At 42.8% G+C, this 16903-nt stretch overlaps 1 protein-coding gene across 1 annotated transcript in view; it reads left to right on the plus strand.

The window, feature by feature from the left end:
* The window catches only part of VEGFD (vascular endothelial growth factor D), a 28463-nt gene extending 11837 nt beyond the window's left edge, over window positions 1–16626 (plus strand). Inside the window, exons 2-7 of the mRNA XM_053307941.1 lie at window positions 1612–1822; window positions 6245–6435; window positions 7149–7297; window positions 7945–8042; window positions 15207–15402; window positions 15959–16626. Of these exons, the coding sequence (XP_053163916.1) occupies window positions 1612–1822; window positions 6245–6435; window positions 7149–7297; window positions 7945–8042; window positions 15207–15402; window positions 15959–16085 (972 nt within the window). The 3' untranslated portion in view covers window positions 16086–16626. The remainder of the gene's footprint in view (window positions 1–1611; window positions 1823–6244; window positions 6436–7148; window positions 7298–7944; window positions 8043–15206; window positions 15403–15958) is intronic.
* The last annotated feature ends 277 nt before the right edge of the window (window positions 16627–16903 follow it).

Below are 16903 nucleotides of genomic sequence, written 5' to 3' on the forward strand. Positions count from 1 at the left end.
TTTCATAGGAAATAATGGAGAAGCCATAGTTTGGGCATATGTGTAGTTTTGATTCTTGGGATGGTGGTCATTTTCTTCTGAAAGAAACTTGCACAGATGGCAAGAACATGGCTACCATTCCCAAGAGATGTTCACAGTGCAGTGGTTTGTGCTGGAGTTGTGAAGCTGGAGTTGTGCTGATCATTCTGCACAGACAATGGAATGCAATGCAAATCAAACAATTGGACTGCAGTGCTCATATTTCTGTAATGAAACCATTGTCCTTCTGGATATAACATAGTTATTTACTTAGTATCAAAAATGTTAGTCTTCTGCATTAGGGCAAGGTAAAATGTATGGGTTGCAAATCCATTTGCCGAGAGCTTTAGAAAGAAACAGCTTGCAGTAGAACACAGTGTTTTATTATGATGCAAATTAAATGTTTACATTTCACCTGAAAGTAATTTTAGGGAGACTAACAGTGTTTCTTTACTGCCGCAAAAGCTCATGCCTGTGCAACTCAGAAAGATAATCACTCACTGCTCTGTGGGCAAATACAAGTGATCAGTAGGACCACCTCCCAGTATAATCCTCCCAGTTTATTCAGGGAAGGCATTGCCTTTCTTAACCACAGTGCACACCAGCCCCCTTTGCCCATAATCTCCTGGACATCTGTTAGGGATACTCTAGCAAAACAGACTTTCGCCTTGAGGCTTAAACTTTGGAAAATGTGAGAAGTCAATGTTATGGAAAAACATATGATTTTGCTTAAATATTACAAACTTAAAGATTGCAAATAAGATTGAACATTACCTTGGTATGAAATCAATTTTTATAGTTAAAATATTAAGCAAGTAGCAGGATACAACGGGATTAGTTATGTAATCATAAGACCAATTTGATTTGACATTTGACAGAATATTTTAGCAGACTGCAAAAACATATACTAACATGTTAACAGGGGTTTTTTTTTGGTTTTGTCTTTAATAACTCGTATAGGTACTTTGAAGTTAGACACTTTTAAGCTTTACTCTGAGAAAGCTGTTGTGCATTATATTTGGTATAGAGTTACCTCAAGGAGTCAAGTCTCCTTAAACTTCAAAACAATCAGGTGTTCAGATATACAGAATTGTTGTTTACGAACAGTTCCATTTATCTAGGCTGCATGGAAGACACTCCATGCAGGTAAGAAAGGCTTTTGGCTAACAAAAATGGAAATAATGGCAATTCTGTTGTGTTTCACCATGTGTATAATTAGCATTTACAGTGCAAAATTCTGAACTCTATTGTGTCCATTTTCAAATAATGTGGATATGTAACTTCCAGATTTCTAAACTGTATGCTGTTTGGAACAGAAATTATAATGTGTTTATTCTTCCATGTATATACCACCTGACTCCAAAGGCCCTAGGCGGTCCACAAAAATAAACACAACCAAAACAAAATGAGAAACTGTTAAACACTTTAAAACAATTAAAACATTCAACATATAACCCATGTTTCAGTGACATCACCATATCTGAAGATTGTGCCATTAATCTTTGTGTGTGCTCTTTTGCTGAGGTCTAGACAAACCCAAGATTGATACTCTGGTTCTGCTCGTTTGGCTTTGCCTCCTTCCTTCTCTTGCAGAGAACATCACTTTCTGCACTGGAATGGTCAGAGCAGCAAATCCGGAAAGCTGCCAGCCTGGAGGAGTTACTCCGAATTACCCACTCTGAGGACTGGAAGCTGTGGAAGTGCAGACTAAAACTCAAGGGTGTGGCCACCTTGGATTCCAGAGCTGCATCACATCGCTCCACAAGATTTGCTGCTGCTTTCTATGATATCGAGATACTCAAAAGTAGGTGCAAATTTACCAGCCTCATATTTCTGGATCTGCACCAGCATGTATGGATAGAGGTTAAATATGATAGCCACCATAACAATAGCAGCTGATACAGGCAGAGCTAAATGACCTGGTAAATGAGCTGCAGGTGAGGCTTGTGTCCTCTCACTTCTCCCCACCCCAGCCACCTTGTTTTGTCTCATCTTCCCCCTTGGCCATGTTAACCCCTGACACTCAGGCTGCTCATTTGCCTGGGTTGGGAAACTAAGCAACTGAGCAGCCTACGTGCCTGGGGTTACCACTGCTATGGGGGAAGTGAGGCCAAACAAGGTCGGGGCAGGGAGAGGTGAGGGGGACAAGCTCAACTGTGGCTTGTTTTCGACTCGGCCTTGCTCTGCCTGCGCTGGCCACTACTTTCTCATGAGTATGCTCTTCAGGATTGGCCTGTATTCTCCAGGAATTGGCATCCATCTCCAAGTCACTGTAGAAAGCAATCCTGGAAATCCTAATGGATTGATATTGTGAAAGGAATATTGGAAAAACATCACCAGGAATAGTTTCAGTTAGAGCTGGCAACCTTAGACACAGGGCTGTTAATGGTATTCATGAAAAAGATATGGGATTGTGTCTAAAGATAATTTCTGTGCCTGAAATACATAGAAACTTGTTGGATTTTGCCTCTTGCTTATCGGTTTGCTTGAAACACTGGCCAAATTCAGATGTAACACAAAACTGGAGGTTGGCGAACCCGGAATTTCAATTCTAAACTGTAAATAACACTGCAGACATTCATCTGCCAACCTCCAGTTCCAGGAGAGGGGAGCCCCTCCCTGCTGCTTGGCTGCTGAGGCTGATCCCACCAAGCTCCACGGCCAGACTGTGAGTAAAGTGTCAGCACATCAGTGGAGCAGCCGTGATTGGCCACAATCTTGAAGGGGGGATGCCAAATGTGATCGTGCATTTCTGAGTGGTCTGCCCACCCACAGCATGGGAAAGGCATTTAAACCCCTTTAAGTGCTATGTCATGCCAGTGCTGCTTCAGACACAATGGCACTACTGCCCTTTGAAGAGCCCTGTACCTAAATAGTCCAGCACAAGCACAATTTGTGGGATGGGGTCTGGAGAAAAATATTTCCCTGTTACTCAGGGAAGGGAAGGGAACATGAAGACTTCCTAAGAGGGGATATGTATATGAGGAAGGGCAAAAGATCCTGGGCAGTCCCACTGTGACGTAGGATGCTGCTGCGAGGGATAACCCCGTCAAAGTAGTCCATGCAGACCTAACCACACTCCTGCTCCTCCAGCTGCTTGCTGCTGGTAGGTTCTCCCTCTCACAAGAGGGCCATTCTACTGGGGAGGACCATAGGGCTGTAAGCCTTAGGTCTCCTGTTGCACAAAACACTCGTGAGTTGAGCTAACCCAGCAAAGGGCTGCAAACCTCCCACCACCACCCCGTGATGTCTTGTGTACACCCAGAGGAGATTTTGATTCTCCTTGTGTCAGAGCCTGGCTGTGTGTATGCACAGCGGTAATACCAGCTGCATTTATGGATCTTTAAGCCTATTCAAAATTTATGAGTTCAGTCCAGCGTTGCACCCTATGCAGATCTACCAGTGTGGGGAATTGCTTGGATGGGGAACACTGATTTCTAGTGGCCCCAGGAGAGTGGGGTTGCCCTTTGGGGCACAAGCAAGGGTACACATGCCCACATGGGTGGACAGGCTGGCAGGGGGCATACTTTGATAGCTACCGGGCGGCAGTTGCCAAGATAGGGAGAACAGTCCCCGGAGTTTTCCTCCATATAACAACCTGTTCCCCTCCTGGCACTGTGATGAGGTGCCCTGCCTTTGTTGCCACCGGGAGTGCTTGTGCTTGTGAACATACATCATTGCAGCTTCATTCTCAGGAAGCAAAGCATTTAGTGCCTGTCCTGTCATCCAGTCCCCATTCCCTCCAGCTTGCCAAGTGGGGGAAGCAAGGGGACAGAGTGGGAAAAGGGAATGCCCCGTGTAACTCTGTCACATGATAGGCTGACTAGCTTGGGATGGGACATGGTGGCATCTGTGTTGCTGGGCAACTCCATAGCTGGATAGGTGACGGGGGGGGCGAGGCTGGTGCTCGGAGACGCCGTCAGCAAGAAGCGCCGCAGCCATGGAGTGGCTGCATTCCCGGGCAGGTCTATGTTGCTGTCTCTATTATTGCGGTTTGAAAACCACTGCCTGTTGAGATCCTCTAGAGAGGTACGCCTGCAGTCACCACCATCTCATTGGGTGGCTGCTCGGGAACGGGCCTCCTCCGTAGCTGACCCTGGACTTTGGAATGCACTCCCTGTTGAAAGAAGAGCCTCCCCATCTCTGGCAACTTTTTTAAAAAGGCACTGAAGACACATTTATTCACCCAGGCTTATAATTAGATGTATGGTTTAAAAAATTTTTAATGCTGGTTTAAATAATTTTAATGTCAATGTTTTGAATGTTTAAATGATTTTAATAGTTTAATTAGTTTTGGTTTGATTTTAACTGTGAATTGATTTTTATTGTTTTTATTTGTTGTAAACCACCCTGAGCCATTTTTGGAGGGGCGGTATATACATCAAATAAATAATAAATAAATAAATAAAACTGGCATGAAAGCGTGGTTGTGGTGGCATCGGGCATCAGAAGTAACATTTTGGGAGCCAAATCAGAGGTCTTGGTGGTGAACCTTTGTGCAAACTGAAGGTTCAAAGTTGAGTCTCGTGAGGCAAACCGCAGGTTGCTTTTTGGCTCGAAACCTTGGTAAAGTTTTAACAAGTTTTTTAAAAATGCTGATAGGTTCTTCATTCTTGTAGTTACCAGAACTATCCAAACTGTGTCTATAGAGAACAACCACTATCCAAATAGCACTCAGACATCACAAAAAGTTGTGTTTGTTGGAGGAAATGACATCTAAGGTTTCTGAAATGGTACTAGAACAACACTCGGACCTATGCAAAACTCATTCTTGCAAGCCATTTCAGTTGGAAAACAACAGATTGCCCATTCATTCCATGTCCCAAATCTGCAAACTGTAGTATGGGCAGTGATCCTTCATAATAAGAGATACCAACACATATGAGAAAAACAGCACTGAGCATATACTTCAGCAACAGCCTCAGAGTTCTTTTGGAGGTTATGCTCAAAGCTCTTTTTTCCGCTCACTTAACACAATCCAGAGAATGATTGCTTTAAACAGGGATTTTTCCACTCAACAAAGAAGGCATAGATGTAAACATTCAGAAATATCTAAGAGTCGCCATCTGAGGAATGTGCCAACAGCAGCGTCAAAAAACATGGAACTTACTAGTGGTCCAGAAACACATATGCTGAAGAACAAGCACTTAAATTCCTATTTTTATTAGGTGCGTCCTGATATAAAACACCTCATCTGTTTTGACATTGCAGAGTAGGAGCTGCCTAGAGCAGGGGCTTCCTTACTGAGAGAGGAACTAGAGACTAGAGCTATGAAAAGAATGCCATACTATACATGGTTGCCTCCTTGTGGCTGGCAACCCAGGGTTGTTGTGGATGACAACCCAGGGCTGTCATCTTTGGAACCAGCCCCTGTTGCTGTCCCTCTAACAACAATGTCATCTGTAGGAAATATCAAACGACAGGAGAATGTCCTTTTTCCTCCCCCCACCCCACTGAACCCTAGCTAGATCCCATGTCAAATCAGCTGCATTTGAACATGGGATAAGTTACTATGCCAGTTCTGAACTTCCATGGAAACTGGAAATGCTGATGAGGAAATTGCTCACATGATCCATCCTTAATTCTATTGGGGTAGGGATAGCCAACCTGAAACTCCCCGTTGAGCTACAAGTCCCATCATTTCTGGATATTGGCGATTGTGGCTGGGGATGATGGGAGTTGTAGTTCAGCAGTAACTGGATAGCTTCAGGTTGGCCACCCCTGTAATGAGGTTTCACAAAGCCCATTATGAGGCACAAAAAGGTTAAGAATTTTATATATGTGACTGTATTTGCTACAGTGACCAATGTGCAAAGCTTGCCTGATGGCCACAATTCATTCACTATAAGTCTGTTTATATTATTAAAAGGCAAAGGTCACGTTGTTTTCTCTGCCAAAGCAGAATCTTATTTGTCACAGCTGTGGGCTGTTCAGTATCAATCATGGGCATCTGGAGCTGCGGGGGAGGGCAAGGAGGTTCCATTGCATCCCCACAGATTGGTAGTGATAGATCTTTATTACGGTACTTGACCAGAAACAGTCCTCCAGATTGAGGCAGCCCTGTCGAATTCAATGGGGATTGCTCCCAGGTAAGTGGGTTTGCAGCCTTTCATCTCCACCCCCTGGAGGGGGGAAAGTCCTGTGGATGCCAGTGGTATCAATGCTAGTGATGGTGAATCCAGTTATTGTGCCTACTGTGCTTTTAGAACAGCCCTGTATTCTCCAGTTATAGATGAAGAGTGGCAAAGGACTCAGTGTGTGCCAAGGGAGACCTGTGTAGAAGTTGCCAAAGAGCTGGGGACAACCACCAACAAATTCTTCAAGCCTCCTTGTGTGAATGTGTACAGATGTGGAGGATGCTGCAATGAAGAGAACCTGAGCTGCATGAACACAAGCACATCTTACATTTCCAAAACGGTATTTTGATTTTTCCTACTCCTTCTCCGTGTCTGCAGCACTTTGACAGAAGAAACGGCTGAGCCTGTTATGCCTAAAGATGTGTTCTAATATACTGTACAAAAGAGGCTAGGATACAGAATTAGCCATGCAACATTTTTGTTACCAGGGCTTGCCATCCCAATAGCCTTGTGTGGTGGATCATTATCATCCAGTTTACAGTTACAGTTACAGTTAGAGTGCTGAGTCGGGGAGATGGTGGGCTAGTGCAAGGAAAGTTAGTCACTACTAAGTCCCATAGAAATTAATGGGACTTGACCAGCATAGCTCAGTTATTTCAATGTGCTTAGTCATGACTAACCTTTTGTATACAGCTTGGTTGGTGCCTTGCACAGAGCCACAGAAAGAGTCCATGGCTATGAACCTATTACACAGGGAGTGCATTTTTCCCATGTACACTAATGTTTACAGAGCTAAACCCTGTAATATGTGATGGGGAGGTACAGGTCTCCAAATAGCTGCGGTCATATGGCAGCCAGGAGTCTGTGGCCTATCACAGTTCCTAGTCACATGCCCATCACATGTTCTAAAGAGTGAACTGTACGAGTACTGTTGTGGCTAAAAATAAATTAGCATGAGAAGCAGACCTCCGTTTTATTTCACTGAGGAAGAAGAATTTGCGGGATTGAATTAACAATGAAAATAATAATTAATACCATATTTCATTTTTCCAGCTCTTTGAGATTTCAGTTCCTTTAACAAACGTGCCAGATCCAATTCAAGTCAAAATTGCAAACCACACAGGTTGTAAGTGTTTATCGAATGTTCAGCGCCAACCATCTACCATCATTCGAAGATCTGTCCAGGATCCAGAGGAGGATCGGTAAGATAGACAGTCTGTCTTCCACTGTCTCTACATCCTTTGTCCCTTTCCGTGAATTAACCAGGAAGCATTGTTGGCAATTTCCATTAATGTTATCCTTTTTCTGAGGATTGGTACATCCTTAATACTGCATGCAAAAAATGCATTTTTCATCGTCATGAAGAAGTGTGTGTGACCACTTGGAAAAACCAATGTAAAAACATGTTACATAATATAAAGACTGATTGGTTTCTGGAAGCAGTTTTTAAATACCATGGCCTCTTTAATATTTACAAAGGTTTGGTTTTAAAAAAATGAAATTAAAATTGAAATTTGATATAGGCAGCTGTAGTAAATTAGGAAACAGCAGGCATTTGGAACATAGTTTGAGGCCTTGGTTTGATGACTTAGTAAAAGTAATTCCCTGAATTGTTCCTTTGATGCAAATGATGCTCCTTATCAGGTGATTTTAAAGTTAGGCATGTTTCTAAGTTGCATCTGAATACAGATGTTTCTCAGCAAACTCTTTGCACCAAGACACACAGCTGCCATTAGTCTGCTTAATTCAACTAGCCAAATAATGAGTTGTCTCTTGAGGGTCATTTCTATTTGAGTTACTTTCCCAATATGTTCTTACCATATTTAATTTGCACTATGTTTCCTTCTAGTTGCCTCCATATCAACAAACTGTGCCACAATGGCTGGAAATGGGACAGCAATAAATGTGAATGTGTTATAGACAGAGATCATCCTGGCAGAAAGGAAGGTACATAGATTACTAACTATTGGACAACCTCCATCTTGTAAAGTGTTGCAAAATTATTGACTAGAGTTGGCTATGATTCTCACCTTGCTCATTACAATAGTACAGTTGTTTCCACACTAACCCCTTAATGTTGTCACAGCATTACTTTTCTGCAATTAGTTGGAAGTGGAATTAAAATGGAAGCCTGGTCTCTGCACAGTACAGCACTATATTATCCAGCAATGCCCTTCCTCATGACAAAGCTGTCCTAGAATGTTCATTGCTGGAACTTGAGAGCGATGCAGGCTTCAGATGGAGGAGAAATGCGGGTGTTGGAGAACAGGAGCCTGGAGTGCAAGCTTCAAGTAATCAAACAGGCTGGGGTCAGCTGCTCAGAGCAAAGCAAAGAACCATGACTGGGTAGTCTGGACTTCTCACTGTGCAGCAGAAGTCACAGACAGTTCCTGTCCATGGACAGAGTTCCTGCTTTTAGCCCCGCGGCTTTAGCAGCAAACTCTGGGATGGCTCTTGAGCAAGTATGCTTATTAGGCAAGATTGCTAGGGAGTATCATGGCTGGGGAATCTTGACTTCTCACTGTGCAGCAGAAGTCATAAACAGTCCCTTCTCCCTGGAAAGAGTTCCTGCCTCTAGCCCTGCGGCTTGGGCAGCAAACCCTTGGATTGCTCATGAGCAAGTCTTGCCTGCAGGCAAAAGATTGCTTGTAGGCAAAAAACTGCTTGTAGGCAACAGACTGCTAATCTGCCATGTCCAGAGACTCCTCCTTATATTGGCAATCCTTTGATGTTCTCATTTGAGTCTTCTGGATCACAAAAGGTGTCTATTCCTGCTATCCTCTGGATATTGTCTTTTAATTATCAAAATTAGCTCAGGATATTTGGTCAATCCAGGATAAACAGGCTCTCAGTTCATCTCCTGTTAGCAGAGTATTGTTCTATTGTCATTCCCCAAAACAAATCTACATCTTCTCCTGCCTTCTCCCAAGAATGTTAAAAGTCAGGAGTTAGTGAAAGAATTAGTTCTATTTGTGTCTGACAGCAATTACATTATTTCTTGTGTACCTCTATCTAGTGTGTAATTATAACAAGAGAATATTTAAAGTAACATAAAAAAGGGTACATGTGTGAGGTGAGTTAATCAATGCATTTGAGTAAGGCAGAAGCATCCTGTCAGTGAGGTAAAGGGATTACTGGAGAGTAAGTTAATTTCAGCAGTGTGAGACTGGTAATCTCGCAAGACCCATTGTGTCTCTTGTGAGTTCCACAAACACTGATAAACAATGCTAGATTACCCCTGCCTTTACAAATCATTTACCAGGCAGTCATGAGATCTGGGTGTCATGTTCACCTCAAGCATTTAATTGAACTCTTAATAAAATGGAATCAGACACAGGCCTGAATCCTACACAATTCTGGGTTGGTATTCTGGGTTTAATGTTGGGGTATGGAGGGGGTCCCCAACATATTCCCCCCTCTTATATATATAAATTTTGCCTTAGGCAATTTTATATATGCATAAAAATTAAGCAAACTTAAGACAGACAATACTTATGCCAAACTCATAGTAATGGTTGTTTTCCCTGATTGCATGTTCACAAGAGAGCAGTGGACAGTCTCAATAGCTGTCCCTGCTTCTGTCAGTAGCTGACCTAGTAGGGCTTTTCAAAAAATTCACCAGCAGATGCTGTTGTATCTTTTAAACCAGATTGTGTTAAGCAGGAGCTCCAATGCAGAGTTCTCCACTGCTGCACCTTTTGTGCAGTTGGGGTAATAGTTTAAAGATAAACATATCCTCAATATTGCTGTTGTGATCTAGAGTGTGGATCAGAAAGGAGCACCCCCTCTTGTCCAATTTCTTTTGAGTACATCTCACAGTCACATTTGCTGTAGTCACACAAGCATGTGTCTGGGAGAGCATTTTATATGGGCAAATAGTTTGCCAAGCATTTGCCTTCAAATGTGGCAGAGTTTACAACCTCACAGATCCCACAGCAACAGAGGTCTGTCAATTGCCCTTTGTCCTTGGCTATCCCAGATCACAGGGGTTCACTTGAAGTAGAATCCTGAAATCCAAGTTGCCAAGTGCCTTAATACATTTAAATCATTGTGGCACCACCCAGCAAACAATTCAAATATACCCTCCATCAAATATATACTCCTATAAACCCAACATCTAGGAACTGTAGCATGTAGGCTAAGCCCATTAGTACAACATACGTAAATATGTGTAGACAGAAAGATTTTGCAAGGGACTGAGTGTACAACATGAATGCATATGCACCAATACATTTTGCAAAGGACTTCAGTGTTCAGGTTGGGGAGGGAGTTCAGTAAAAGGAGAATGAGGCAAAAGATACGATGACACAGAATGAGTGCCCAAACCAGGCACAATGCAGAAGAAAACATGTTCTTGGTCAGACATAATCTATTTCTGTATGCCTCTCACCCCTCTTGGTTTCTTCTGTATTGGCAAGCAATAGTTCCTGCTGACATCTATTGTTCCGTGTAGGTTGTGGAGGGGGTCAGGTTTCAGGAGCTAGGGATCGTTGCAATTGGGGTGCGCAGTCTGGCTTGGGGTTCAGTATGTTGCATAGGGGTAGCAGAGCGGGCGGGGTCTCTGAAAAATCGGGGGGGGGATCTTAAAGCTGTGCAGTCCAGGCAGAATGAGTGGCCTACTCTTCAGAGTTGGCATGCCTTGCATCTATCAGGAGGAAACGAGCACATCAGGAACAGGACTCATCAGGAACAGAGTGTAGGGTGGTTAAAAAAAATTCTTCCCTCAGTCTCGGTCTTTTCTCAGTCCCTTCTCTTTGTCTGCTTGCCATGGCCTCTCACCAGACTTAACAAAGAGGGGAGTAGGGGAGCTCTAGCAAGCAGGTAAAAACAGGGGAGGGTGCAGAGGAATAGAGGGGTTAGGAATAGAAGGGATGATCAGGAGGAGTAACTCTTAAGAGAAAAGCAATGTGCAGATATCTGAAGAGAAATCAGTGGGGGTGGTACCCTCTGTTTCCTCAATCTATCTGCCCTTTGGATGCCAGTGTCTAGATGGCCTTGACTAAATGCATCCTGTGCTGGAACAGCTGTGCTGTGCCAGGTTTCCCCCCTCTTGCTCCAGACCAGCTGGAGCTGACATATTGGCTTGGGAATCTGCTATGCCAGGTTTTCCCCTCTTGCTCCAGGGGATCATGGTTTTTGTGCTACTAGTGTCTGCTGGACTAACTTGGCTCCTGTGATCTCCGGCTTTGCAAAATGTACCCAAATGTCCTGCGGGGGTGGGGGGGAGGAGTGTGTGCCTTACTCAGCCCCTCCTGGATCAATGGGTCTTTTATTTACACTACAGTTACTTCCTCCAAAGATCTCTTGAATGGATCCTCCTGGTTTGTTTCCCTCCTCTGCTAATTTCGTGACTTCATTTCTCTGACACAGCTCTCTTGGGCAAAGCATAATCTGGCTAGTGCTGTCTCGGAGAAGTTTTACCTGTACTTTTTTACTTCTCAAATAATTGCTTTCAGGGGTATTCAATTGAACCACTACCAATCCATCAACTTCCTGTTGTGATTGGACTGGGGCCAATTGGACTTCTCCAAACTTCTGGTTTCTGCCAGTATGGCAAATGGGGATTGTCTGCACTCACAAGACTCAGCTAATCCATCTGAGTCCAATACTGGCAACACTCTTTGTTGCAAACATTCCTCAGTGGCAAGGGCTGCCTCTGCAGAAGCCAACTTACAGTTCAGCTCTGAACTGACCTCAGAAACCTGACTCTTGCAGGATTCCTCTTCCTCTGCTCTCAAGGCAGAGACAACTTGGCTGGCGTGCCAATCTTTCTGCTGCAACAATTCCTCAGTGCCAAGGGCTACTCCTGCCCCTGCTTCTGTGGAAACCAATTCAGGAACCTGGCTCTTCCAGGATTCTTCCTCCTCTGCTGTCAAGGCAGAGACAACTTGACTGGCGCGCCAAGTTCCTATGAATTTCTCTTTCTGTGTTGCTGTGGCGGAACTGTCATCAGTCTTGGCCACATCCTGTTTTAAATGCTGTTCTACTACAGCTGCGATTCCTGCCTCTGCTTGGCTCGAAACCAGATACTGCCATTGTGCTGGCACAGCGGGATGCACTATCTCCACTAATGAGTCCTTCTTTATTTCTCCCCCTACTTCAGTTTTTAAAATTCTACTTCAATGAAAATCCCAGGTTAAATTTTTCCCCAAGAGACACCAGCTATCCTGGTTCTGGCTATCGTTCTGGTCCATAGCTGCAATCCTGGTGTCGGCACAGGTGGAAGATTAGTTAATTGATTACCTCTTTGAGTAGCCTTTCTTAATTGCTTCAATAGCCCTGTTCACACATTATGCTCAACACTTGTACAATCTAGCCCTATTCACTTGTGTTATTCACACAAGCACAGCAGTATGCTATCTGTGCCATGCCTTTCGGGGGCCTGTACCCAGGTTCACTTTTAAAATAAACATAGGTACAGTCATTCACTCAAGAGCATGTACAAGTGTACAGACATCTGTGCATGCATACAATGACTGAATAGAACCTCTCTCTGTTCCTAGAGGGGAAAGGCCTTAATTACTGGAGGGGAAGAGGAGGAGAAGAAGTGGGGAAGAACTGTAAAATAAGAGCTTTAAGGGTTAGGAATCTGACCAAAACTCAGTGACACATAGAAGTGACTTCCAAGAAAGTTTATTCCTACTATATTTCCAGGCAAAGAAGAGATTAAACTATTACATCTTGCTTTGGAGAAAACAAACCTGTTCTTTCACTCAATGACAACTGTCATACGCCCAATTCCTTCTGATCTTTGTAAATGTAGTCAAGTTTACTCTTGCTCACTTTGAATAGTCACTTTGGTATTTATACTGAGAACAGAAATCTGGACCAGATAACAGGAAAATGTCACAAAACAAAAATAGGTGGACATAGAAGGAAAGGTCTTTCTTTTTCTTTCTTTCTTTTCTTTTATGTTGCATCCAGCTGCAACATAATAACAGACCTGTCAGATTGGTAATAAAAGCACTTAACATCAGTCACCTAAAATGGTGAACTATACCAGTCATTAACAACAAAGTTGGTCCATACACAGCAATGAAATGGTCATATCAGATTCGAGTTCAACTCCACAAGCCCAAAACAATTTTGATTTTATTTTTCTAAATCCCAGATTAGAGTTTTTCGATTACCATCTCTCCCACGACAGTGTCAACAATACTTTGGACTGCAGCATGAGTGCCTGCTGCTCCAAGAGGAAAACAAATCAAAATACTTTAAAATGCTTAAAAAGTTATGTCTAGGACTTGCTTGGAGACAGAGAGGACATTTTTAATCTAAGGAAAAATAAGTAATTGAATAAGTGACAGCCATTACCATATTTTCTGGTAGAAACGCCGTGGCAGGTACACTTTTAAAAAAGTTCCTTACCACCACCTGCAGCATTTACTCGTGAATTCAGGAGCAAGCCAGAAAAGCACTTCTGCCGATGTGGCGTTTACATGAGAGACCGGGCGGGATTCGTGTGGGGGAAATGGTGCCGAAACAGCATAAGAGCTACATAGCTAGTTTCAGGCTGTGCTAAGAGCAGAACAGATCAGAAAGAGAGCTGCAGCCCATGAATCTGATGAGCGCTGCATTTGTCGGTGGAAATCGGAAAAAGATGACCTGGCTTGTGTGCCAGAATCAAAATGAGCAAGGGGAAGTGGTGTTGCAGCCTGGACTGATTTGGAGAATAACCTCGAGGACTGGATTCTAGAGCATAGAGAAAAAGGACTGACAGTCTCTACTGTGAAAATCCATTAACAAGCAAAATTAATGGCACAACAAATGAGAATAACTGACTCTAAAGATGGCCCGTGTTGGTGCTACAGATTTATGAGGTGAGATAATTTATCTGTGTGCACTAAAACAACAATGGGACAGCAGCTGCTGATGGACTGGTGGGGGGGAAATTGACGTTTTTAAAGTTTATTGCAAATGCTATTGAGCCGGGAAAATTTGTGCACAAATAATAAATATGGACAAAGTTCCACAGGTGTTTGACTTTCCCCCAAATAGGACTGTAAACGAAAAAGGAGAAAAAGCAGTTTCCCCAGTGACAACCTGAAATGCGAAGATGTCTTTCATGTACATATTAGCCTGTGCCGCAAAAAGCAACAAACTAAAACCAATGCTAATTTTTAAAATGGAAAACTATCCTGAAAGGCAATTTTCCTTCGGATGTTGTTTGTGCTAATAAGAAAGGATGGATGTTCAAAGCCATAATGTTTTAATGGCTCAATGAAATTTTGTGGAAAACAAAAGCTTTTTTCCAACCACGTGACATTTTAATAATGTACTCAATGCATACACATTTACTGGATTCAGTTAAAAAATGAATGCAAAAAGGTATCAGTTATGCTAGCTGTGATTCTTGGTGGTTTGACCAAAATCTTGCAGCCCGTAATCTTATCTCTTCCAATTCCTTCCTCTTCTCATTATTAGCTCAGCAGCAAGTGAAAGCAGAGATGTAGAAGAGTGCACACATTGTATGGTGGCATCTGTTGCCACTGCAGAGGAAGAGGAGAGGTGTATGTGGACAGGCAGGCACATGCATGAAACCAATTTTCCATGGGAAGGGAAGGCGAATGGTGTTTGTGCCCTACCTCAGATGCAAAGAGGTCTTGGGTCACTGAGGAGACTTTCAGAAGTTCGTGGTGCATTGCAGGGGGTCTGCTCTGCTGTTGAAGGGGTGGTGTACCAAAAATTGCTGTGGGCATGCCTAAGCCAAGAGTAGGTCTTTGGCTCCTAACCAAAATAAACCAGAATACATTCATGTTAGGATATGTGAATATCAGAATCGAGACAGATTCTGGGTTTATTTTTTGCTGGAATACTAATTTAATATTATTATTTTATTTTTAAGTAATGGATTCTCCCGTTCTAGCCATACATTGGTGAGAGTTCAAATTTCTAGGACCACAGGTTGGAATAGAGTGTGAATTTTATAGATTAAATCCAAGATGTATTATAAATCTTCAGGATTTTACCTTAGAGTTTCACCCTGTTTCTGTGACCTTTAGCAAAGTGATGAGCTGCCAACATTTCAAGAAGGATATTGGGGGTGGGAGAGGTGGTAGTAGCTTTATAAATCTCTCTCTCTCCCCTACAAAATATTTGTTTTTGTGCCAGGGCTTCCTCCACTTGCTGAACTTGCGATGTGTGCACCAAATATGGACTTTGATGAAGAAAACTGCGAATGCATCTGTAAATGGAAATGCACAGGCAATTTGTTTCAGAACAAAGAGAACTGCAGCTGTTATATGTGTACAGAGAACCAGGAAAGCTGCTTTCAGAAACACAAGACATTTAATACAGAAACCTGCAGGTATGTATTTTTTTGCTTTCCAGTTCCAAACAGTCCATTCAATCTCCATCCCAGCATTTGACAAGTGCCCGTAGGTCATGTTGGGGACAAGAATAGATTCTGCATACTTAGTTAACATCTTATTTTTGACCAAGAATAATACCTAGAAAAAGAGCCTTGGGTTCAAAATGCCTCTGAATTTTTTTTGTATTGTTATTCGTTGGCATCATTTTGAGGTTCCCCCTCTTTTCTGATGGGTTCCTTTGCCTACTTTAATAGGTCTAATGTGGGGGATACATACTGCTCTACACTACTATTTCTTCTAACTATGAGGAAATGTCATCTCATGCTTGGCTGAGATATCCCCTTTAAAGAGGAATAATGAAAAGGACGTCCCCCCAATGAAAACTGTTCATTAAATTGTATTGACATGTTTGTCAACCAGTGATGGTGGTGTAAAGATGGTCCTGTCTAATGAAAGGAGAAGGGACGACATGGTTTTTCAATCCTTTCCAACTTATATTCTGTGATGCAGACATTTCATCTCATCTTTTTCTGATTTGTTGTGTTTAAACAGTTGTGAAGACAAATGCCCATTCCAGGCCAGGATGTGCCCAACTCCTCGGCCAATGTGTTCAAGGCACTGTTGCTGCCTGCGGGGAGGAAGAAGCCCTCATGGGTTCCAAAGCAAAGAGAACCCTTGAACAAGCTTTTCGTTAACCTCTGCACCAAACACCTCACTGCTTTGCCAAGTAGCTCTTTATCACTGACTAATCAGCTATAATAATCATTGGATATCAGCGACTTTACTGCTGGAAACATAAAATCCAGATAAAAGAATCTGCAAGGACATTTGCCATCTGGCCTCAAATGTCTGCTGCCATTCTTATTCTAGGAAGGACCATTGAAAAGAACTAAGTCCATCACTGCTGTATGGAGAAGAAACTGCTATGCTTATAACACAGGGGCAATCATCATCATCCAGCAGGTTGGAAATGCAGGTGTGGTGGGGCAGGCGGCGGGGGAGTTCTACATCCTTAACCCACTGATACCATTGAACTATTTCTAAAACAACATTTTCAGAATGTCCAAAGTTCAGATTAGTTCCCTAATACATTCAGCACTGAATTATTTGATCTACTGTTCCTCTTTGTTTTATTATTTGGATCTATTGTAGAACTACTGTCTGATGTGCCATATTTAAAAGATGTATATAGGAAAATAAAGGCATCAGTTATTACTTAATATATATTGCTATGTGTCATTTCAAATACAAACTTGGTTAGAAAGGAGGACCTGGCTTTTCACATATTTCTGCCATGATGTGTTACAAGTAATTGTATGATCTGGTACAGCTCCGCTTCCTTGCCTAAAGTCAGGCCTTGTCAGTAGCAAAGAGGAGCTGTGTGACTGTGGGCTCTGAGGTGATTAAGAGTGGAGTTGAGTCAGGGAGGCTTCTTTTTTTCACCCACCTGCAGCCAATCTTTCTTTCCCAGTTTCTTGACTCCACATGTGTGGGTTG

This window comes from Hemicordylus capensis, chromosome 3 (genome assembly GCF_027244095.1).
Source record: "Hemicordylus capensis ecotype Gifberg chromosome 3, rHemCap1.1.pri, whole genome shotgun sequence".
Lineage (NCBI taxonomy): Eukaryota > Metazoa > Chordata > Lepidosauria > Squamata > Cordylidae > Hemicordylus > Hemicordylus capensis.